The sequence below is a fragment of the Malassezia globosa genome (genome assembly GCF_000181695.2).
Source record: "Malassezia globosa CBS 7966 chromosome Unknown mgl_sf_1.1, whole genome shotgun sequence".
In the NCBI taxonomy this organism is placed as follows: domain Eukaryota; kingdom Fungi; phylum Basidiomycota; class Malasseziomycetes; order Malasseziales; family Malasseziaceae; genus Malassezia; species Malassezia globosa.
The window spans coordinates 1,195,776-1,218,673 of record NW_001849874.1 but is presented as its reverse complement, the minus strand read 5'-3'; the positions used below and the strand labels follow the sequence as shown (position 1 = coordinate 1,218,673).

General features: G+C 51.2%; 11 protein-coding genes across 11 annotated transcripts; 7 read left to right on the top strand and 4 right to left on the bottom strand.

The window, feature by feature from the left end:
• Positions 1 to 228: 228 nt before the first annotated feature.
• Positions 229 to 2,235, bottom strand: MGL_0543 (uncharacterized protein; the record flags this gene model as incomplete). The annotated part of the gene is made up of 1 exon (XM_001732716.1): positions 229 to 2,235. One exon carries the CDS (start codon positions 2,233 to 2,235, stop codon positions 229 to 231), a length of 2,007 nt encoding a protein of 668 aa, XP_001732768.1.
• A 308-nt stretch (positions 2,236 to 2,543) lies between these two features.
• On the top strand, positions 2,544 to 5,111 carry MGL_0542 (uncharacterized protein; the record flags this gene model as incomplete). The annotated part of the gene is made up of 1 exon (XM_001732715.1): positions 2,544 to 5,111. The coding sequence occupies one exon, from the start codon at positions 2,544 to 2,546 to the stop codon at positions 5,109 to 5,111; it is 2,568 nt and encodes an 855-aa protein (XP_001732767.1).
• Positions 5,112 to 5,575: 464 nt separating this feature from the next.
• On the top strand, positions 5,576 to 6,247 carry MGL_0541 (uncharacterized protein; the record flags this gene model as incomplete). The annotated part of the gene is made up of 1 exon (XM_001732714.1): positions 5,576 to 6,247. One exon carries the CDS (start codon positions 5,576 to 5,578, stop codon positions 6,245 to 6,247), a length of 672 nt encoding a protein of 223 aa, XP_001732766.1.
• Positions 6,248 to 6,679: 432 nt separating this feature from the next.
• On the bottom strand, positions 6,680 to 7,440 carry MGL_0540 (uncharacterized protein; the record flags this gene model as incomplete). Its single annotated transcript, XM_001732713.1, has 2 exons — positions 6,680 to 7,126; positions 7,165 to 7,440. The coding sequence occupies 2 exons, from the start codon at positions 7,438 to 7,440 to the stop codon at positions 6,680 to 6,682; spliced, it is 723 nt and encodes a 240-aa protein (XP_001732765.1).
• Positions 7,441 to 7,717: 277 nt separating this feature from the next.
• MGL_0539 (uncharacterized protein) lies at positions 7,718 to 9,772 on the bottom strand (the record flags this gene model as incomplete). The annotated part of the gene is made up of 1 exon (XM_001732712.1): positions 7,718 to 9,772. The coding sequence occupies one exon, from the start codon at positions 9,770 to 9,772 to the stop codon at positions 7,718 to 7,720; it is 2,055 nt and encodes a 684-aa protein (XP_001732764.1).
• A 230-nt stretch (positions 9,773 to 10,002) lies between these two features.
• Positions 10,003 to 11,511, top strand: MGL_0538 (uncharacterized protein; the record flags this gene model as incomplete). Its single annotated transcript, XM_001732711.1, has 1 exon — positions 10,003 to 11,511. One exon carries the CDS (start codon positions 10,003 to 10,005, stop codon positions 11,509 to 11,511), a length of 1,509 nt encoding a protein of 502 aa, XP_001732763.1.
• A 2,555-nt stretch (positions 11,512 to 14,066) lies between these two features.
• MGL_0537 (uncharacterized protein) lies at positions 14,067 to 14,345 on the top strand (the record flags this gene model as incomplete). The annotated part of the gene is made up of 1 exon (XM_001732710.1): positions 14,067 to 14,345. One exon carries the CDS (start codon positions 14,067 to 14,069, stop codon positions 14,343 to 14,345), a length of 279 nt encoding a protein of 92 aa, XP_001732762.1.
• A 1,380-nt stretch (positions 14,346 to 15,725) lies between these two features.
• On the bottom strand, positions 15,726 to 16,469 carry MGL_0536 (uncharacterized protein; the record flags this gene model as incomplete). The annotated part of the gene is made up of 1 exon (XM_001732709.1): positions 15,726 to 16,469. The coding sequence occupies one exon, from the start codon at positions 16,467 to 16,469 to the stop codon at positions 15,726 to 15,728; it is 744 nt and encodes a 247-aa protein (XP_001732761.1).
• Positions 16,470 to 16,862: 393 nt separating this feature from the next.
• On the top strand, positions 16,863 to 17,555 carry MGL_0535 (uncharacterized protein; the record flags this gene model as incomplete). The annotated part of the gene is made up of 1 exon (XM_001732708.1): positions 16,863 to 17,555. The coding sequence occupies one exon, from the start codon at positions 16,863 to 16,865 to the stop codon at positions 17,553 to 17,555; it is 693 nt and encodes a 230-aa protein (XP_001732760.1).
• A 1,067-nt stretch (positions 17,556 to 18,622) lies between these two features.
• On the top strand, positions 18,623 to 19,765 carry MGL_0534 (uncharacterized protein; the record flags this gene model as incomplete). Its single annotated transcript, XM_001732707.1, has 1 exon — positions 18,623 to 19,765. The coding sequence occupies one exon, from the start codon at positions 18,623 to 18,625 to the stop codon at positions 19,763 to 19,765; it is 1,143 nt and encodes a 380-aa protein (XP_001732759.1).
• Positions 19,766 to 20,874: 1,109 nt separating this feature from the next.
• Positions 20,875 to 22,722, top strand: MGL_0533 (uncharacterized protein; the record flags this gene model as incomplete). The annotated part of the gene is made up of 1 exon (XM_001732706.1): positions 20,875 to 22,722. The coding sequence occupies one exon, from the start codon at positions 20,875 to 20,877 to the stop codon at positions 22,720 to 22,722; it is 1,848 nt and encodes a 615-aa protein (XP_001732758.1).
• Positions 22,723 to 22,898: the final 176 nt, after the last annotated feature.

Below are 22,898 nucleotides of genomic sequence, written 5' to 3'. Positions count from 1 at the left end.
GAAGGCAGATGGTGGCTACACAAGCTGGTCTCAGGCAAGGTGACAAGAGGGTCTAACTAACAGAACCATCATTTGCTGACTAAGTGTGGCGTCAAAGATCGGGTCAGTTGTCATGATAATGATTGTGGAGAAAGATATAGATAGAGATCGAGAGAGAAATATGCCAGCCCGTCTCGACGAAACAGACCAGCCGACCCGAGCGGCATCGCTGTATAAGGAAACGGACAGCTACAAGGCGTCAAAATTAATTGCATGTACAGCACGCCGTCTCTCGCGCTCGTCTTCGTGCTTCTCGTTCAGATCCAGCATGAACACAACTAGACTGAGGAGGGCAATGAGTCCAGCGAGTGCCATTGTTACAAACGGGATCCAGTCTGCAGGATGCAGGAACAACTCGCGCCTCCATGCATCTGGCGATTCATCTGTAGGAATGACGATGACCTCGCTGTTGGGAATCACTCCCTCTAGTACAAGAAAAGAATCTGCCTGACGCAGCGTGCTTCCAACAAAGAGCGACTCCACATAATTGTTCGTCCGGCCAAGGCCAAAGAAGGCATACGGTGGTGTCAGTGCACTGTACCCGGTCTGTGGCTGCTGCGCCACCTGCTGGGCACGACGCACGCCGTTGGGATCCAGAACAGCAAACTTGTACGAAGCACCAAGGAGGGATCCGCCCCATGGAGAATAGGCCCGTTCATGTTCCCGCTCACACCGCGCGCCACAAGCGGCATTGAGTGTGAGTGTCTTGAGAAAAAAGGCATCATGGAAGTAATTGTTTTGCACAAACGACAGAACACGCGCATCAGATGTGCGTGTCGTTGCTGGTGGGAGTGACTGCAACACGAAATCAAGCGTGCCGTCTTCGTCCAGGTCCACGAACGACACACTGCGCACATACGCTTCCTGGTCCAACACCGTGTTGGGCACGCGCCGGAACGTGCGGTGCTCAGGCTTTGAGGCCGTGCAGCCGACGGAGCCATGCTTCTTGCACCGCACGCTCTCCAAGAGATGTACGCGTGTCTGACCATGCAATGCGCCACGAGGCACAGTCAGGATCGCCAAGTCAGGGTATCCGTCCATGTTAAAGTCACCAATGCGCACAGGCACCGGCTGCGGGTATGTGCCGACATCATCTGTCAGCAGGATGCGTGTATCTCCTGTCAGGTCTTGCACAGGCAGGCGGGCGAAACGCGAATTCGTCGCGTCTGTCGACATGTCCAGCACGAACGACGCGTCGGGCTCACACAGGCGCAGTGCATCGCGGCACCGCTCTGGTGCCATTGGATTGCCTGACGAGAAGAGGGTACCGCGTCGCTCCTGCGAGCACAGAGGCATTTGTTCATTGTACGCAATATTGATGTAGCATTGAGAACGATCACATGACGGGAACACGACATCCATAGTGCCATCGCGGTTCATGTCTGCGAAAGACAGAGCACCTGCGCCTGGGGGAAGATCACCTGTGCGAGCGAGGTCGTATGCCATGGGAGTGTCTGCACGCGCGGTCCAGATCTGGTACGTAAGCTGTCCTGCCCGTGCTCCCTGGCACACAAGGAACAGGTCTGCCAAGCAGTCGCCATTCATGTCGACATTCGCCGAACTGTGTGGGTGCGCGAGGCGGCACGGAGGAATATGACCATTCATGACGGGCGTCTCGAGACGCATTTGTCCATCTACATTGCGCCATACAGACAGGGTATCGGGCGAAGAGTGTGCATGGCCTAGGAGGTCGCCACGCAGTGAGCCTGCGGCATCGACACTCATGGGCTGTGCATCCATCGAGGCAGGCAATGATATGGGTTCGCCAAGTTGACCGTCAGGGAGCATCGGCCACAAGAACATGGAGAGGGGCGGGCTCGCTCGGCTCGTGGACGAAGCCATGACCAAGACGTCTGTGCGTCCATCGTACGTAAAATCAGCGAGGATCGCATTGGCAATGCGCATGTCACTGGGCACGGAAATATGAGCGGAGGGAGTTGAATGGAACGAGAAATTCGCATGGTTCCATTCATGGACAGTCATCGACTGTCGCGATGCATCAACAATCCACGCATCGAGGAATCGGTCGTCACGGAAGTAACCCCAAGCTGCCACTTGTCCACGGACATCCTCGAGTCCAAGCGATCCTGCACGTAAAAATCCTTCTTCTTTGAACCGTTTCCGTGGGAACAATGACCATGCGTGCACCGCACACACAAGCACGGCCGCCAGGAGCACGTCCGCTCCGAGGCGCATGGTCTGCGGTGGTGTGATGTGGAGGACATCGCCTTGGCTGAGCGCATGCCACTGGATGCGTCACATGTGTAGGTGTGTATGGATGTGGGCGCCAATGGCAAGTCGGTGGCAGCGGGTGACGAGGATCCATGACCCACGTGTCTCTCGGCCGAGGTCGACGGGCCCGGCACTCGATGGGGACGAGGTGTGGGAATGAATAAGCAGTGAAGGTCCAGCGGGCGAGGCGTGTAGGAGACGTCGACAAACGCAGTCCAAGCCGGTACGAAACACACAAAGCGGGTGGACGACGAGGTGCATATTTCAACGCCATGAGCGAAGAAGAAGGCCTGTTTCGCTCGGCGAGCATGTCACTGATACAGCTGTACATTCCGTCGGAGAGTGTCCATGCTACAGTGACGGAGCTGGGCGAACTTGGCAACGTCCAGTTCCGAGATCTCAACCCTGACGTGACGCCATTCCAGCGCACATTCGTGGCAGACATTAGGCGCCTCGATGAGATGGATCGACGGATCCAGTTCTTGCAAGCACAGCTCGAGCGCGAGGCCATTCCTGCGCGCGCACTGGAAAGTGCTATCCCATTCCTCACAGCGGACGATGGCATGAATGGGCCTCTGCGGCTCGAAGAGCTTGCACGGCGCCTGCAAGAGCACGAGACGCGCGTTACGCAGATGAACCATAGCCATGATGCGCTGCAGAAGCGTCTGCTCGAGCTCGAAGAGGCGAAGAATGTGATCCGCGAGACCGAAGTGTTTTTCCAGCACGCAGAGTCGCCACCAGCGGCGGCCAGCGATGCAGACCATGTGCGTGTGAGCATGGATGAGGAAGGGCGCGAGGACGAGGCACATGCGCCGCTGTTAACGAGCCAGGGCTCAGGCGTGCGCAACATGGGAGCAATAGCGCCTGTGGACTTGGAGTTTGTCGCTGGTACGATCGAACGCACCCAGATGGCGACCTTGGAGCGTGTGCTTTGGCGAGCCCTGCGTGGCAACCTGTATATGAACTATGCCGAGATCCAGCAGGCATTCGAGGACCCAGCGCGCGACGAGCCCGTCTTCAAGAATGTGTTTGTGATCTTTGCACACGGCTCGACGATCCTGTCCAAGATCCGCCGCATCTGTGAGTCGATGGGCGGTACGCTGTACCCGGTTGCGAGTGATCCAACGCAGTGCAGGGAGAATCTGCACCAGGTCCTTGAGCGCATCGAGGACCACGAGAATATTTTGTATTCTACGAATGCGACGCGGCGCACAGAGCTCGTGCGTGTGGCGGAATCCATCGAGGCGTGGCAAGATCTCGTGCGCCGCGAGAAGCTCGTGTACAGTACGATGAACCTGTTCCAGACAGAGGTGAACCAGAAGACGTTGGTTGCTGAGGGCTGGGCGCCCACAACCGAGCTCGCCACCGTGCAGCTGGCGCTCCGCCGCGCGACTGAGTCGACTGGCGCACATGTGTCGTCGGTCATGCAGACGATGCAGACGAAGGAGACGCCGCCGACGTTCCAGCGGACGAACAAGGTGACGGAAGGATTCCAAGCCATCATCGATGCATATGGCCATGCGCGATACCAGGAAGTGAACCCAGGTCTCTTTACGGTCGTCACGTTCCCATTCCTTTTCGCTGTTATGTTTGGCGACGTGGGGCATGGCGTTCTCATGTCGCTGATGGCCGGGGCAATGGTGCTGTACGAGCGCAAGCTCCAACGCACGCGTCTGGACGAGATTTCATCCATGTTTTTCTATGGCCGCTATATCATTTTGTTCATGGGCATCGCGTCCATCTTTACGGGTCTTATCTACAACGATATCTTTAGTCGAAGCATGCATCTGTTCCACAGCGGCTGGGAGTGGCCCCGTGCCAATGGCACACTCACAGCTGAGCCAAACGGTCGTGTGTACCCGATAGGACTCGATCCCAGCTGGCACGGTGCGGAGAACAACCTCGTGTTCACCAACTCGTTCAAGATGAAGTTGTCGATTGTGCTGGGCGTCGCTCACATGACGTTTGCGCTCCTGCTCAACGTGCCGAACCACTTGCACTTCAAGCGGCCAACGTGGATTTGGGCCGAGCTCGTGCCGCAGATGCTTTTCCTTGAGGCGCTCTTCGGCTACCTGGTCATTACGATCATCTACAAATGGTCAACAGACTGGTACGCGAAGGATGCGAACGGCAACAACCTGCACAACTCGCCACCTGGTCTTTTGAACATGCTCATCTACATGTTCCTCAAGCCAGGTGCCGTCGATCCCGAGCAACAGCTATATGCGGGCCAGGCATCCGTTCAGTCCCTCCTTCTCCTCGTCGCCATGGTGTGTGTGCCGTGGATGCTTGTCGCAAAGCCATACCTGCTATACCGGGAGCACAAGCACCGCGAAGGCGCGGGTTACCACACAGTAGGCTCCTCGCGCGGCGAGCAGCGTGTAAATGACGTCGACGAGGCTGAGCGTGAGCTAGAGTCAGACTTCATCGATGGCGGCGCTGACGGCGACGACGGTGAGTCGGAGGAGGAATTCGAGCTGGGCGAAGTTGTGATCCATCAGATCATTCACACGATCGAGTTTTGCCTTGGCTGCATTTCGAACACGGCGTCGTACCTGCGTCTGTGGGCTCTCTCGCTTGCTCATGCTCAGCTGTCTCAGGTGTTGTGGGACATGACGATCAAGACGGTCTTTGGCATGACGGGCGTGCTGGGCGTGTTTGCTACGGTATTTGCCTTTGCGCTCTGGTTCGTCTTGACCATTGCGATCTTGTGTGTTATGGAGGGACTTTCAGCCTTTTTGCATGCGCTTCGTTTGCACTGGGTCGAAGGCGGTTCGAAGCACTACATGGCCGATGGTTATCCGTTTGAGCCGCTGACATTTGCACCGCAGGACTCGTAAGTCATGACCACCCCACCCACTAAGATCTCTCCCGGCAAACGATATAGATAGTTGCACCACCATACAGGCTATTGAGGCTATATCTCTTTTCGCATGCATACAGTACGGGCACTACACGACCTGCTTCGGGCTTGCAGGACCCGGACGCACCCCCTTCTTTCGCCTCCCCCCGCTCTCACCGTAGCTAGATTGGCAGCTGTCGCAAGGGCTGGGCGCTGTGCGCTCTTTCCCTAGCGGCATGCACTCAGGCGATCATAAGCTGGTTCGAACAGTGAACAGAGTCGTCATTGTCCCGCTTTCCAGCTTCTCTACGACAATCGAAAATTGCACGCACGTACACCGAACCCCAGTCGAACTGACGACGTTCTTTCCCTCCTCCACACATCCCACTCATTCACACAGTAATAGCTACCGGAGCGAGCAGAACGACAATGCGGGGAGGAACGGTGCAGCGCCGACTGCGCATGCTCATGGTCGGGTGCCCAGGCTCGGGCAAAGGCACTTTGTCCGCTCGTATTGAGAAGCATTTTGGTGTGCATTTCATTACCGCTGGCGACTTGCTCCGGTGGCACATCCGGCACGGCACCGAGCTTGGCAAGCAAGCATCCGAGTCGATCCGTGCTGGGCGTCTCATGCCTGACGCAACTATGATGCAACTGGTCGCTGAAAAGCTGCACGACATGCGCGAGACGCACTGGATCCTCGATGGTTTTCCGCGCACAGAGGGCCAGGCCCAGCTACTGAGCGAAGAGCTCTACGCCGCGCATTGTCCTCTGTCTCTTGTGGTGAACCTCAAGGTGCCCGAGTCGGCGATTTTACAACGGATTCTCCAGCGCTGGACACACATGCCTTCGGGACGTGTGTACAATCTATCATTCAACCCGCCAAAGACGCCGGGACTCGACGACCTCACGGGCGAGCCGCTCGAGAAGCGCGAAGACGACAATCCCGACACGTTTAAAAAGCGCATCGATGCCTTCCATACACAGACGGAGCCGATGATCCAGCACTTCCGTGCACTACGGAGCCCATACGATGAGTCGCTTCCTCTTCTTGTAGATATGGCCGGGAGCACTAGCAACGAGATCTGGCCCAAGCTCCACCAACTGATTCGCGAGCGATTCCCTGATCTTTAATCATACACAGTTCTATCTTTAAGCAACAAGCGCCGCATTAGATCGGACCCGGCCACGAAACTCACATTTGCTGGCAGCATGACTCGCGCATACACGGACGCCTGTGACAATGCTGCGTCGCGAATAGCTCGATTGTGCGTGTTGCGAAGATGTTCATAGCGTCGTCGGATCGCGAGTGGCGCACTCGATAGCAAGTTTCGTAGAAGGCGAACGGTAAATGGGGCCGAGTCCGTGTTTGACACGGACGGTGACTGGTCCGACACCGCGGCCGAACAAGACGGAATCTCACGCGTCCCGACCTCACTGGGATGCCGCATGGCCGTATCAGAAGAGAGTCTTGGCGCCTCCGTATGAGACACAGAGCGTCGTTTCTTTGCACGGGACTTTTTGGTTTGAAGAGTGTGTTTCTTCCGCCTCGCACGTATACGGTCTTCATACTCGCCAATCCCCATGCCCGCCGACACCCACCACCAGAACGCCGAGCCAGCATTGCCAATTTGTGAATGTGGCTGACAGAAGGCGAATCCAGTACGCGCGATCGTAGGCAATGTGGACAAAACTCACCACAGTCTTACACACGGCCACCACAAGCACGGCGATGCCGAAAGCGGCTGTCGATCCATCCGTGCGCCATGCACGTCGCCAATTGACAAAGCCACCCCAGATAAGCAGACCAGACGTATACAGTAGAGCCAGAGAGGCGTCACAGATATTGACAAGTGCATCTGCCAAATCAATCGTCTTGAAGTCGTTGAATTTCGCAAAATCAGCAAAGAACATGCCTGCTTGAACAAGTGCCATCGGACCGAGCATCCAGAAAATAAGACTTCGCTCTAGCTTCGATGGGAAGATCAGCATGAGAAATTGGATATAATTGGCCTGCATAAGCGCACGAGAAAAATGGATACCGAACGTACATGAGCTAGCAGAGCCATCAAGCTCTCGAGGATGATGAAGAACACCACCTGGGCCAAAGTCCACGTATCGCGACGAGGGAGCCGGTAGGCAATGTAGGGGAACATGAAAGGCCAGTTTTTTGAAAACTGACTCAGCTCCGACAAATTCACCCCTAGTGTGACGGCCTGGTATATGACGAGGAGGATCGACGACAGGATCTGTAGCACAAAATTGAGTCGATTCAGTGGGTAGTGATACCCAGCTGTAAAGCACTGATGGAAAACAAGTGCCAACATGAATGCTAGAACAAAGCCTACGACCGACACCTGCACCGGGTAGCTCAGCGAAAACGCCAGCTCAGACTTTACATCCATCTTGGGACCATGCCATAAGAATCCGTACGCGACGACACACTGTTGGTTGGGTACCTCTCTACCTCTATGGATCGATCATAATTACACATGCACATAATCAGATTTTTGCTTCTCTCCACACACTGGCGCGTCCTCACACAAATCAGTCCGCATGTGTCCCAAGTCCCCTTCCCTGTTCCCCCAGCCCCATTGTATATCATCATTTAGCCAGGCTCATCTCCACATGAGCGCCATCCATCAAATTCCAATACGCTAGCGACTGTCGCAGTGTCGCCGGCTTGCCCTGAACCCACATTTTGAGCTTCGACGCGCCTACAGCTTTACCGAGTGTCTCGGAAAGAATCCGATCGCGCACTTGACCAATGGTCGTGCTGAGAGAAAGGCCCGATGTTTCTTCGACGTGACCGTCACACGCTGGTGCGATATGTGTCGCATCTGGCACATGGACTCGAAGCGTGATGGGATGCGGGTACATCGCGAGCCATTCCTGCTCGGCATATCTCGGCGCACCTTCCTCGCGTCGTTCGTCAGCTCGTCGCTTACTCGGTGGCTGCGGCGGCAATGGTTCTTCTGTGGGCCGCTTGCTAGGCACTTGCGGCCCAATAGGCGTCGCTGTCGTTGCGGCAGGAGCTGGTCGGGCACGCATTTGCGCAAGCTGCTGATCAATGTCGCCCGACCGTGCACGAGCATCCTGTGCCGTCTTGCTGCTATTGAGATGTCCATCCCACACATTCTTTTCCTTTTCACGCGCCAGACGACGTTCTGACGCCTCACGTCGTGCTTGTGCCTCTTCATCCGCTCGCACACCAAAGATGTCGGTTCGTGCACCAGCAAACTGTCGAAGAAAATGGCTCGGGTCTGCGCCGGCCGCAAGACTGGCCTGCTCCTGTCGGCGCTGCTCCATTTGAGCGCGCTGCTCGCGAAACTTTGGGTTCAAGAGCTCGATACGGACATGCTCACTCATGTCATTCACAGCGACGGTGTCACCACACACAGGACACACAGTCGTAGCTGGCGCAGTCGATGGTGCCGGACGCGCTCCACGAACATAGTCGTGGCGGATCTTGACAGGACCTTGCGCTGTGGATCGGACGACGCTAGCTCGTGTACCCTCCGTTGACGTCGGCGTATTAGTATCATGCGCGGGTAACGAGCTTGGACCTGCTGCTTCTGCGTCGGCACCAGCCGATCCGTGGTGCGACGAGCCGGCAGGCGTAGCATTGTGCTGATCTGCCATGCTCGTTGCTGGCGTGGATGCCTCGGTAGAGGTCTTTTGCTCGTTGCTCTCACTCCTCTCTGCCGTGTGCAATGCCGACATTTTCTTGTGAGTAAGGACCATACTTTGCATCTCGTACAGAGACCGAGGTGGTGGAAGCTCAGCACTGGCATCATTCGTCGTCACTTCCACCACACCAACAACACAAAAGTCTTGCCAATCGATTTCATCAAATAGAGCACGTTGCCGAGCCTCCTCATCATGCTCCTGCTGCCGACGGTCCTCGTCCCATTTCGTCCATGTAGCACGTTTCCGCACTTCGTCTAGCACATGCATTCGAGCACCACCCGCGCCTGGACCACGACGCCGGCTTGCACATTGTTGAATATGCTCGATGCGCTCTTTCGAAGGCTGCATGATACTCCTGTACTGCTCCACCATGAGGTGGAAGTAGCTGAATAGTGGGTGCTTTGGATGTAGGAACTCAAACTGATACGAGCGCGACTCTCTTGCCATGAGCCGCGAAGCAAATCCCTGCCCCTGACGAGCAGTGAAGAGGGCTGTGAGCTTCAGCACCTCCAGATCCACAGCCGCTGTACTAGGAAACTCAAGCGAGAATTCATGCGGAAGCGGACGCTCAGGTTCAGTTTTCTTCGCCGTGTTCGACTTGTCTGCCAGCAATGCAGCCCGCACAGCCGACGCGGCGCGATCCTTGTCAGCCGGACCGGGCGCATCGTGCTTTCTCTCTGCGGCCGCGCGGATCTGGAGGCGGAAATAAGTGTGGTATGCATCGCCAGAATTTAGGAATGCAAATTTCGGATTCAAACGCTCCTGCTCGCGGATCTTGGCCTCGAACGCAACGCCATTGCGAGCCACGAACTCGGCCGTTTTGTCGATGATCGGGCGCAAGTCTGGCGGTGGGTACACGACGCCGCCTGTGGGAAAAATCTCGCCATCGACTTTGGACGTCGAAATCAGGTGCAAGTCTTCTGACGAAGAGCCCTGCGTCGGCGGCGGCAGGTTTAGCCCAGGCGCCATTGTCGCGTGCTGCAGCCGAGACAGGAGCGTATCGAATAAGCGGTGGAACGCCGGTGGGTGCGATGGCAGATGAATGTGAAAGCCACGTGGTCGTTCGACAGTGGAGCGAATGTGCCTGCAGCGTTCGCGAGCGATAGCGGTGGCTGAAGCAACACGCGCCTGCCTGCAACACAAGCCTACTAGCCACATCGAACAACTCCGCTCGACTCGTGCCATAATTTCGCACCAATATGAGCAATATGTTAATCGCACCGTCTCTTGAGGTGGTTCGCGAGGCACTCACGAAAGAGGGACATGCGCAGATTGGCAGGATCATTCCCGTCTATACCAAGATCCCTGCAGATTTGCTCACGCCGGTCATGGCTTACCTGCGCCTGTCTGACGGAGCAAAGGTCGGGCAGGAGAGCTTCTTGCTGGAAAGTGTAAATACTGGAGAGCGTCTAGGGAGGTACAGTTTCCTGGGTGTAAAGCCGCGTGACGTCCTGCGCACAGGACCTGGACTAGATTGCGAAGGTGATCCACTCGCACACCTGGAGAAACGGATGCGATCATACGAGTATGTGGCCGTGCCGGAGCTCGACATGTTCACAGGTGGTGCGGTTGGGTATATTGCATTCGACTGCATTCAGCATTTTGAGCCAAAGACGAAGCGGGAGTTGCGTGATCCACTGGGAATTCCTGAGTGCGTAATGCTGCTGTGCGACTCGGTCGTCATCTTTGATCATGTGTTCCAAACCGTGTACTGTGTATCGCACGTGCATGTGACAGAAGATGCGGCAGACATCGACGCTCTCTATACAGCCTGTTCGAACAAGGTCGAGAGCCTGGTGCGAACGATTTTGCAGGATACAACGCCCTTGCCTGAGCAGGGCAAGATCGGACCCCATGGCCAGCCCGTGAGCAATGTCGGAAAAGCAGGTTACGAGCATTTCGTCACAGAACTTCGCAAACACATCCTGCAGGGTGAGATTTTCCAAGCTGTGCCGTCGCAGCGTCTTGCTTGCCCAACACAATTACATCCATTCAACTGCTACCGCCATCTACGACGAATTAATCCCAGTCCATACATGTTCTATGTCGACTGTGGCGATGCGCAGCTCGTGGGAGCAAGTCCTGAAACTTTGTGCCAAGTGGTGCGTGGCAAAGTAGCCGTGCATGCAATCGCTGGCACGGTGCGTCGTGGGCATTCGCCGCAAGAAGACTTGAAGTTAGGCCATCAGCTTCTTCACTCTGAAAAGGACCGCGCCGAACATATTATGCTCGTGGACCTCGCACGCAATGACGTGAGCCGGGTTTGCGACCCCACCACTACGCGTGTCGAGTCGCTGATGAACATAGAAAAATTCAGCCATGTGATCCATCTAACGTCACGAGTCACGGGCCAGTTACGACCAAGCTGCAGCAAGTTTGACGCACTCCGCTCCATCTTCCCAGCAGGCACTGTTAGTGGTGCACCCAAAATCCGTGCCATAGAGCTGGTCTCAGAGCTGGAGCAAGAGCGCCGCGGCGTGTATGCAGGAGCCGTCGGACGAATTGACTTTGCGAAAGATGATCTGGATGTCTGCATCGCAATTCGCACAATGACTTTTAAGAATGGCGTCGCATATCTTCAAGCAGGAGGTGGAATTGTCTATGACAGCGTCGAAGAAGAAGAATACGTCGAGACGGTGAACAAACTAGGCGGCAATCTTCGGTGCCTCGCACAGGCAGAAGAAGCATATCGAGAAACTCATTCGTAAGACATTAGGCATTACATGACGGTTCGTTTCATTCGTAGCAACGACCTGCGCTGCATCAATTGAGAAATGCGTGCACGGACGTGGACCAGCGCCCCATATGCACGAGCTAGTAGATCATGACACAGTGGTCCGACAGTGCCCTGAATACGCGACCCCGCACTGCAAAGGGACTTGTAATGAATCAATGTAACACGGTACGTATGTAGCATCTCCTCTTTACTGAATACAGGCGCCATTTCAATCACACCGGCGCGGACCATAAGGCGCTCGCAGATCATATACAGCAATGCTGTCGCAACAATGCACCCAACGACGAGAAAGACAAGCAAGTTCGCCGTCAAATCAATCTTTTGCTTGAATGTCGGTCTGCTTGTAAGATAGTATCCATACGCACTCTGCCACATAGACAGGCCGGGGTTTTTGGATGAGCTCTGTCAAATCGCCAAGCTGAAAATGTTCAATAACGGATTGTAGATCTGAGAGCGATAGGCTCTCAGTTCGAGCACCCACGAGAGATACGAATGTTGGATCGCGGCCTGTCACTTGTCGCATGATGCCCAATCCATACCTCCCAGGATAAATACCGTTCCAACTTGGGGTCGGTACCGCTGCCCTGGGCATGAAGACGATCGCCATGGCAGCGAGCGAAATGAGCCCAGAATTTGAGTCTAAAAATGGGCGCAACTGACCCACGCCCTCATCAATTCTCGCATGACTAATCTACCTGATTGATTCGCCACGAAAAAAAAAATTTATAACAACACATCACCTTGGACATTGAACCCATGCAAATTACAAATATCTTTTAAGATTTGCTGCAAATGAAACCAACTCTCCATACATGTGGATCCCAATAACTCGCTTGGAACTTTGCAGAGATGGATCAGTTCGCAAACCAAAATGCATGACCTGCCTACTTATACTAGTGTAGAATTGTGCTTTTTCAGGACCCCAGTGCGAAATGTTACCCCAGTTACCTTGAGCTTGAAGCGACTGACAAGCTCCTAGCTCTCGTGCCGCCACTAGATAATAGCATCTTCAAAATACAACAATGTGAGTCATGGCACTCTATTCAACCATTTCTTTGTATTGTTCAATTGCTCATCTTCACTCTTAGAGTCATAGTAAGAGTTGGATTCTCTGTCTTGTGGTCCCGTTGCAGTAGCGGATAATGTTTGCCATTCTCTTGAATAGAAGATCTTTCGTACTACCCATAGCGCATAATCATACCATCTGAAGTCTTAGTATCGTCATCCTCGATATCACACTGACAACTCAAGTCGTTTTGACCTCATTCCAATCTAAGGGGTACAATGACGTTTTTGTACTCATCAAAGAGGTATTTGGCGCTAATGCTAGAAGCGGGTATGATAGGCCCGCGATTCAAATGGCACGAATCAACGCAAGGAGCTGCTCGCGGTAGATTCCAATTTGCTGCATTCCATGTTATATGACAACCAGGGCTTCATGACACGTATTGTAAAAGAAACAACTTGTTCATATTACAAACCCACTGGGGTAGAGGAAGCACAGCCGGACGGTAAGGATGCTGGGATGCCTAAAACGCTATGCCTCTGACCCGCCGAAGTCTTTCGCTTCTCGAACGCTTGACCGAAATTTTTCCACCTCCGCAAATTCGGCCATTTTGAGTCCATGGTAGCATATCCAGGTTCTTAGAAAGACACTAGTGCTTTCGTGCAACCAACGACTCTTCATGACTGCATTATACTAACCAGGATTGGTGCTGTTTCCATTAAATAGTCGCAGTCAAGTGAACTCTCGGAAACTTTTCTAATCGAGTTTAGGATTACAGGTATTATTTTAGGGTCATATGTACAACTACCAGGCTGTTGCAACATGAATGAGAGGTGTTGCTGCATCTCTCCGTGCGCATCAATTTGGATTGCTACCTGCTTACCTTCGAATACACCGGGGAAGTTTTGCAATGCTGGCTACTACTTTTTTGCTGTTATTTGTATGATGAAGAAAATCGACTACTACGTTGATGGTAATACACCCTGAAATAGTGAAATTGCTCCATGTAATTCATCATGCATTATATGAAGATGCAGTCTTGTATAGATCTCTTCATGAGATATAGTGTGTTGATTAACCACATTTCGAACATATTGTGACCGTGGCACTGATACGCGGGTCTGCCTCATTCATGTACGGATGATGTGTACTAACATCATGTGTCATGAGCAATGGTTCGCAACGCGATGCTATGTGTGTAATTGATAACAGTGTCATTGCCAAGAACAAAAAAGGCATTCAAATTATTTGACTCAAACTTCATGTATGGAAGCAAGATGTATTTGTGTGTGTGCGTTTGTAGTAATGACTCTGGGTCAAATTCCAATCACATCGATTCCTTATATGATACCAACTAATATGTCAAAAACTGGATCAATATCGAGTTAACAATAGTAAGGATTCTGCATATGATTGTATCAGATATGCTAACAAATTAGAAAGACATAATCTGATAACCAGTGCACTGAGCCATACAAAAGTGAGTGGGATCTGGCTCTCACTTTATCCCCACCACCAGCATGGTCAAGGTTATCTACTTTCTACTTATTATTACTGCTTTCGTCGGTGCCGCTATTGCTAACTACTGCAAGTGTTCAGATGGTCAGCCCGACACTTACCACATCGAACAAGGTACCAAAAAGGCCTGCTACAGTGTAGGCGGTAATTACTGCGCCGGTATGGGCTATTGTGAGACTGAGAGCAACCTAAATGACGCCTGCAAGAGCGCCATCAATATTGGATCGATCTGTGTGGACAACTCCGAGTTCAAGGGCATGGGGTTTGTTGAGCACTGCTGAATGGACCCGGAGAATTATATGCTACTCTGTAGCAATACAATGTCTCATAGGTCTCTTCAAATGACTTGCGGTTACACGTCATTTGAACAATGTCTTGATCGGCTTCGAGTCTATACCACATGTGTCTCTACCCGCACTTGGTCACAGTAGTGGATCAGCTTTAAATTCGGCTCTTTGTTCGCCATTCAAATAAGAACAGATTCAGTGCCCGATACAAACACACACTCTCTAGAATCCTTTTCCTCCTCGCAGCGAATAAATCTATATGGAATGCCTGTTAGCAGGTCACTTGAAAATTTCAACAAAGCGGCTATTCGTTAATTACGGAGAGAATCCTACTATCCTTTCGATTGATCAATCATATAATGGTTCGTTGGCTTTTCGAGATAAAAATACATGTCGTAGTGATCTACGTTCTAGGTTTCGATGAACATACCAAGCAAAAGCCAGTGCGACCTTACGACCTGTTTTAATGTGGAGCCCCGCAATTTTGGTTATATTTACCAATGGCCCAGGCCGCCGTTTCGGTGTGTATGTGGGGGAGGAAACCAGCGGATTAATGAACTTCGCAACACGTAATCCTTGTAACCTTTCTCGTACGAGTGCTGCTCAATTGAACTATTAGGATTGATCCATGCTTTTGAAATTGAATCAAGTTCGGCATTTGATCACTTCAGCACAATAAAATCGAGCAAGCCATAGACTAGAAGCCAAGATTAGCGTGAATATCAAGCACATTACAAAGTGAAAGCTGGCCCACATTTTTCACTATGCAAAGTTTACATGTACTAGTCTCGTGCTGTTTTTTTCCAAATTGAGCATATACTGATTTGGTGCCTGATCACGGAAATTTATCACATTTTTCGAGTGGTGCGTCTTTCCGCATTATTCTTGTTCGACTTTCTGAAACTTCATGTTGTCCTGCCAAGTTGGACAAAACTTACATTCACACGCAGTAGGTCTGCATTAAAACCTATTAAGGCTCGTGCTATTACTTGGTACTATCTTGGATTAGCACCAAAAGCAATAAATACCATACCAGCTGTTCATACTGTCGCTCAGACTTGAATCGTTCTGCATAAGCTATTCTTTTCAGCATGACGTATGGTCCTTTTCAAGTGAGCGTCTTTCACCCCTAGCACTTCAAATCCTGCTCATGTGCAAGGGGTTTTTCGTCTAATGAGTCATCTTAATTAGATGCGCAAGCCAATCATCCGAACCCACACTTTGCCTCGAGTTCAACAGTCCCACTAGTGTCTAATATTAGTATAAGCAATGTAAATTCGGACTATGATTTTTATGTGTATAGTAGTCGATTGCACGAAATATTCAAATAAAAACTTTTAATCCCTAGGAGTAGCGCCTCACCCCAGATCCTCACTACCACTCAGGTGGATATGGGTGTTTTCCTTCCTTGTCAGCCGTCTCAGGCTTCGTCTTTAGAATTGCAAGACCAGCTCCTTCAAACCGTTTATCTTGAACGACGCAGAAATATGCAAACTGACTCTTCAACTTTTCATGCTCATTAACATCATCAGGGCAAATTTCATTCGCCAAGGGGTCTTTCGCATGTCCCGCATGAGCAATACCAGCATACTGGTTCTTCTTGTTGTTTCGCGTCATTGCGAACCATTGGAAGCGCAACTTGTCATCGGCCTTCGATGAGCACTTCTCGTACTTCACCCTGGCGCCTTCCTTGTGCCTTTTACCATCGTCGGACTCCATCTCATACCCTGGTCCTCCATATTTACCCTGGCCAGGCAATTCCTTCCACCACCCATCAGTGGTCAAGCATTTATCCTCATCATTCGCACTCCGTAACTGTCCGAAGTAAACATCTTTGGTCGTGCTCTTAAACTTGTCCGATGGCGCCTTACACTCGTAGAATTGGAGTTCCTCTTTCCCCTCCTCAGCTGGACCTGTACTGTTGAGGTCCTCTTCGAGCTTTTTCAGTGTTCCGTCTACCATGTCCATGTATCTTGGGTTAAAATAATAACCCTTGGCTGCGAGCGTACCCGGCTTGCCAATTGCACGGCACTCGAGCCTGTCGCCCTCGTGTGCTGGGGCGGCGTGCACAGCATTCAAAATACCCACTGCGATCAAGGTGCTTGCTCCGATCTTCATTTCTCTATTTCTGCAATGAGGTTCGATGTGGATTTTCTGTGCTATTTATGCAATTCGACAGCCCACGATGTCCTGTCACTCCGCCGATGCCAAGACACTCGCTTCGGAATTGCGGTGTTTTTCTGTTCACGAAACCTCGGGGTGCTTCGTTCTGTATGGGTCAATCTGCTAGCACAATAATGCTGTCAGCAATAAACATCTTGTCATTGGCTTCTTATCCAGCGCTTCAGGGTCACGTTGCTAGAATCAGTTTAATAACGCCCCTTAACTTTCGGACTTGCGGCGACAAGAGAGTCTTGCCACATGGTGGCCACTCTTCGTTTCGGCTTCCAGCGCCACGCGGGAAAGATATAAAACAGCGCAAATCTGTGCTACGTTTAGGGCATCATCATCATGTTCAAATTTATTGCTCTCCTTGCATCGGTCGCCATCGCCGTATCCAGCGCTGCTCCCACGAAGCACGAAAGTATACAATGCAAGCCTGTCGGCGAGCCGCTCAAGCTCTTCAGCACGGGATATGATAGCAGCACAACGTTCAAGATTGCAGATGCGCCAGTGAAGGGCGAAAAGTACCCGAGACTTGTGCCTGTCGATTCAACTTCTGATACGTTCCAGCGATACAATTGCACGTATCCTGGTGGCAAGCTTAGCCGCTATCATTACGATCCGGACTTTTCAGATGATTTCTATGGTCAGCTGCGCAGCACTAGTAAGAAGGACTTTTGCGTTACGGCTGGATGTTCTTGGACGCACAAGGACTCCCCTGCCTGGGTAGCAGCCCAGCATAAAGCGTCGTGTGAGTTTGACGATAAACATTGTACTCCAGAGGTCTGTGCGGCCAAGCTCGAACCTTGCGCCACAGAGGCGTCTGACAGGTTGCGTCGTCAGTGGTTCGACTTCTTTACATTCGAAAAGGACAGTGTTCCCCGAATGCAACTGCTAGGAAACGAATTGGATGAACAGGCACAAGTTCTTCCATTTACGAAGAGTTACGCTGTCTTTGGCCCTGCAATGGGCAAGCACTGGTATTCGGAGGCACATCCTTACTTGGGCAAGAAAGAGTACGAAGGCTTTAAGCACAAGTAAATATGTATTCCAAACTTTCAATCCCCCCGTACGACCCTAAGCAACCCATGCCTTTCTTATGGACATCACTATCACATCTCAATATATAGATTAGCATTGTATAGATAAGTCGTCAGTTCGTGTCAATTATCACTTTTTGATCTCGTAAGTTTACACTTACTCGATTGTCTTTTTACACTCAACATTAGTGGGTGGGTCGAGATCGCTAGGGTTGATTACACTTAGCTAGCAATTAGGATCTCTGCCATTTGAAATTCAACAGGTTCATGTTCTATAAAGTTTGCATGCTAAATTGTCTGATAACAATGGGTAATATCCTCTTTATAGTGCACTTTTTGTGTTAAGAATGCCATTATCAATGTAACTAAATCTCGCTCTCGTTTCAATTGCAACATACCAAGCCACCTCGTTATTAAACATGGCACTTTCACAATCACTTATTCCTTGTTATTCCCTGAATGCAAAGCCCAAGATATGTCTTCAAGTTATAATCCCCTATTGTGCTCATATAGTCCTAATGAAAAGTAAGCCCCCAAAATTGACTGCCAGTGCGATGCAATTTACAGCTCCTGGTGTGCATTTGGCCTACAACAAACTAGTGTTTATCAGCGACGCTTGTCCGACTCGCTCGCGTTACTGTTTAACAAGTAGAGCACACCTCTTTGCTGAATCATACTTTGTTAAAGGCAGGAAGCGATTACCCACGATGTCGACGGGGAACACTGTTCAACTACTGATACATGAAAATCATGCCGGCGATGCATAACATCAGCGTGTGCGCCGCCCAATTCCTATCTGGAGGGTTCTGATTGTCATCAGTGTTTCCTTTCTTGGGAAAGAACTGCAATAGAGCCAATGGGTTCTCATGATTAATGCTTTTACGGCAATTAGACTGGTCGATCAAGGAGATTGTGGAGATTAGGATAATATCTCGCATTATCCTGCAACGATCAATTTCCTTTCAAGGTCGATACGCTGGCATAATCTGATCTGATATACAATGGTAAGAACTGAGACTATGACTTAAAGGCCAAGCCGCTCGCTCTTTGCGAATTTCCAACAACATCATGCGCTGCAACGTATTTTTTTTGGCACTCGCTGCTGTTCCAAGCCTCTCGCTGGCGCTCTCGATCAATCTTGAACAGAGGGGCAAGTTACTCTCGTCTGACGAGCAGGTGGAATACGCAAGGAGGAGGGCTGATTCCCTCGTTCGTCGCGCTAGAGACGTTGAACATACGGCTACATACGATCTCTGGCAGGATGGCCCGTATGCTTGGGCGGCACAACTTGATGTCGGTGCGAACAAGGAGCGTGTTAAGCTCTTCATCGACACTACGTACCCAAATATTGTTATGGAAACGGACGCGTATGATATGAAGAATTCCTCCTCAGCTAAAAATACAGGCAAGAAAGGCACGGCCGAATTCTTTACGCTCGGTGCACCATTTAGCGGTGACATTTACACGGACACCGTGCGCTACGGCAACCTCACGTCTGAGAGCCAGATGTTCCTTGCAGTGAACAAGAGTGTGGTATTTATTCGTGAACCTCGCGGGATCTTTGGACTTGGACCCAAATCTAACAATGCCTTCACGAAGCAGGACTTCAACAATGATACAAGCAAGACCTTTTTCGGCAAGCTTAAGGACACCAAGCAGCTTGCTAAGAACGTGTACCAGCTCACGATTCAGCTTGGTGGCGGAAAACTCACCATGGGCGAGATAGATGACTCGCAGTATGAGGGTAAGCTTGCTGAATTTGACATGTCTCGCGACTATCTCGGTGTGTGGGGTCAAGTCAATGGTCAAGAAGCTAGGTACATGGCGTTTGACAGCGGTAGCGGCTACACAATGGCTCCTGCGGCCGATGCGAAACGGTTCCTTAGCTCTTTGGAGGGCGTGGAAGTTGTCGAAGTCCCTGAGTTGGGTCAAGTAAAGGGCTTTTACCAGTGCGACAGTCCACCACCATCCATTCGCTTTAAGTTTGGTGATCTCGAAGTGCCTCTGTCCAAGAGGATTATGAAGATTACTCCTGTTCACGCAGAGCCTACCAAGTGTCTGATTCCGATTATGGGATACGATAAGGTGAAAGATCTTGGGGACAAAACCTGGATCGTTGGTACGACGCTCCTTGAGCACGTTTCGCTCATTTATGATGGCGACGCAAACAAGATTCGCATAGGCCGCCAATCGATGAACATGAACAACTAGGGATGCATCGATGTTGTTGGAGTTAGCATGTGTGGTTGATTCCACGGCTTTGCCCAGAGTTCGACCTTTCATTCGAGTATGCGTTCCTTCTCGTTGATGCGTGGATCCTTCATTGTCACTTTCTTTTTCGATGTGATCACAACCCTGGGTTATATTGGTAGTATCTTTCTTTTTTCGGTGTTGCTATTGGTAGTGTTCATAGAGAGAAAACCTGAAACGAAACAATCTAGGGCCTCGAAGTGTGATATGCTTTGGTTATCCTAAGGTCTTGAGAGCAACTGATTTAGGCGATTTGATGCGGCGGTCATACAGATCATGCATCATTTGCATACTGCCACACTCCAAGGAATCCTGTGTTAGAGGATTGTGCTTGACTATGAGATCTTGTATTTGCTAGCGCGATCCCGAGCTGATTCAGATCTACCGATGTGAAGTATGTCTGCACAAAATGATTGTCTGCATTGACTAGGGGCTGACTTCACTTGTGGTGTCAATGAGCTGTAGCAACAGGGATTATCAATTATGACAATCAAGCGAATTTGTAGCCATAATGCACCTCTGGCGTTGCTGTTTACCCACGGCCTCACAACCACTGGCCTCCTAAACATTACCATGTATCCACTTCATTATGGTGCCCAAGTTTTTTATCTTCAGCGATACGCCCGTTTTGTTCATGCGCGTATGAAGCTTAAGAGCGGACTATATATACTAAGACATGCACACTTCGGAGCAGCACATAGATTTGAGCGCATTATTGTTTTGTACCTGAACCCTAAGCTATGGCCTCTTTCCTGGGCGTCATCGACTTATGCGGTTTTGATTTTGGTGCAACGAATATAGGATTTCACGACTGCTACGAGCGAATACACAACAGTTGACATTCACAGTAAAAAAAAATCTTGATGAAACCACATTTCAAGTTCAAGGCATCCCATGATAGAGGGCCGAACGAGACGCCTTTTCGCCACGAAATTGAAAATTTGTTTCCTGATTTGACTAAACTAGGTCGGAATTGGCACTTTGCCAAATGCGTGATAAAAAATTTTTAGCTATTTATTTTTTGTTACATGTGCAGCACACTCGGCATTGCTGTTGATCACTGAGCCTGAATGCTAGAGCGATTGCAAGAGGGTGTGTCCAGGTTAGACACATCTATAGCTCGCTCATTCTTGGGGCATCACTTCCGCCTCGATGGGTCCGGACATCCGTTAGAGCGCAAGGGGTCGCGGTTCTCGACGGAGATCCGTGCGGGTCTCGTGACATTTACTGCCATGGCTTACATATTGGCTGTGAATGCTAATATTCTGTCAAGTTCAGGGGGTCCCTGTGTTTGCAATGCTGAATCGTGTGAAACTGACCCCGCTTACCAACAGTGTAAGAACGATATACGTCGCGCATACATTGTGGCAACAGCGGCAGCTGGATGCATGTCCTCCGGACTAATGGGTCTCATTGCAAACATGCCGCTAGGCCTGGCGCCAGGACTGGGCGCCAACGCCTATTTTGCCAATGTGGTGTTGTCGGGCCTCGTGAACTATTCACAAGCATTAGCTGTCGTTTGGCTCGAGGGATGGATCTTTGTCATAATCTCTCTGCTGGGTGTACGACAATGGATTTCCAGACTGCTGCCGACGTCGCTGAAACATAGTACCGGTGCAGGGATTGGCATGTACCTTGCACTTATTGGTCTTAGCTCGAGTGGATTGAATGTGGTAAGCCCTGGCACCTCGACGGTCCTTCAATTCGCTGGGTGCTTGCCTCAGTACCAGGACGAAAACGGCATATGTGAATCACATGTGCTGCAAGATCCTAAGATGTGGGTCGGCATATTTCTGGGAGGGGTTCTCATTACGTTTTTGATATTGTACCGTGTCCGAGGAGCGATGATAATTGGGATCCTGCTAGTGTCAGTTTCATCCTGGCCTCGAGGCTCGGCTGTGACGCAGTTTCCCTACACGGACGAGGGCAATAATAACTGGAACTTTTTCAAGCATGTCGCGACATGGAGAAGCATCGATCCGATTGGGCCCAAGAACATCAATTGGCAAGGATACGACACAGGACACGCTTGGCTGGCGTTGATTATTTTCCTGTATTTGGACTTGCTCGACACCACAGGCACATTGTATGCGATGGCAACCCATGCAGGGCTTGTTGATGTTCGAACAGGAGACTTTGAGGGAAGCTCAACCGCGTACGTGTGTGATGCACTATCGATTTCCATGGGTAGTTTATTGGGCTGCTCGCCATGTACAGCGTTTGTCGAAAGCGCGTCAGGCATCGCGGAAGGCGGACGCACAGGTATCACAGGGTTGACCGTTTCTTTGATGTTCTTTTTGAGTTTGTTTTTTGCACCCATCTTTTCATCTCTACCGCCATGGGCCACCGGTAGTGTCTTGGTAATTGTCGGTTCTATGATGATGACAACGGCAGCTGAGGTGAACTGGGCGTACATGGGGGATGCTTTGCCTGCGTTCTTGACCATGATCGGCATTCCGTTCTTCTATAACATCGGGTATGGGCTTATTGCTGGCATTATCTCATACATGGTCCTAAATGTGATACCCTGGTTGATACTGAAAGCCACTCGAGGCAGGGTTGTTCCCGAGGGCTGGTACACGGAGCGCGAGCCGTGGGGTGTGGCCTCGACGGCGACGTTCCTGGATATATCAGATAAGCAACTTTCACGCACGCAGCGCTTCATTGTGCAAAGCAGTATTTTCCCTACGTGGCTTAAAAAACTATCGATTGGGCAAAAGTGCTTCTGGCGCATGACGCCTGCGGAGATCGAGGACCACCTGGAGGGTCGCCGCGTCACAGAGTTGTATGTGAAGGAGCGCGAGCGGCGGCGTCGTGAAGAGCGCGAGCTGTTCCGCCAGCACCCGCCGCCGCCACGCGAGCCTGAGGAGACCAAACCCATATCGGTTATGGGCGGGGTCGAGAAGTACGAGGTGTGAAAGGTGGCCGACCCTGTTCAGCATTTCGCTAATGTCCGTAGCGTCAGTATACCCATCACGTGATCGTATCCGAAGATCCGCAGCGGACATGTGGCGTGCGCTCAAGCGTGCGTTTGTGTGTGTGTGTGTGTGTGTGTGTGTGCGTGTGGCGACTAGCTGCTGGATAGGCCTTTCGA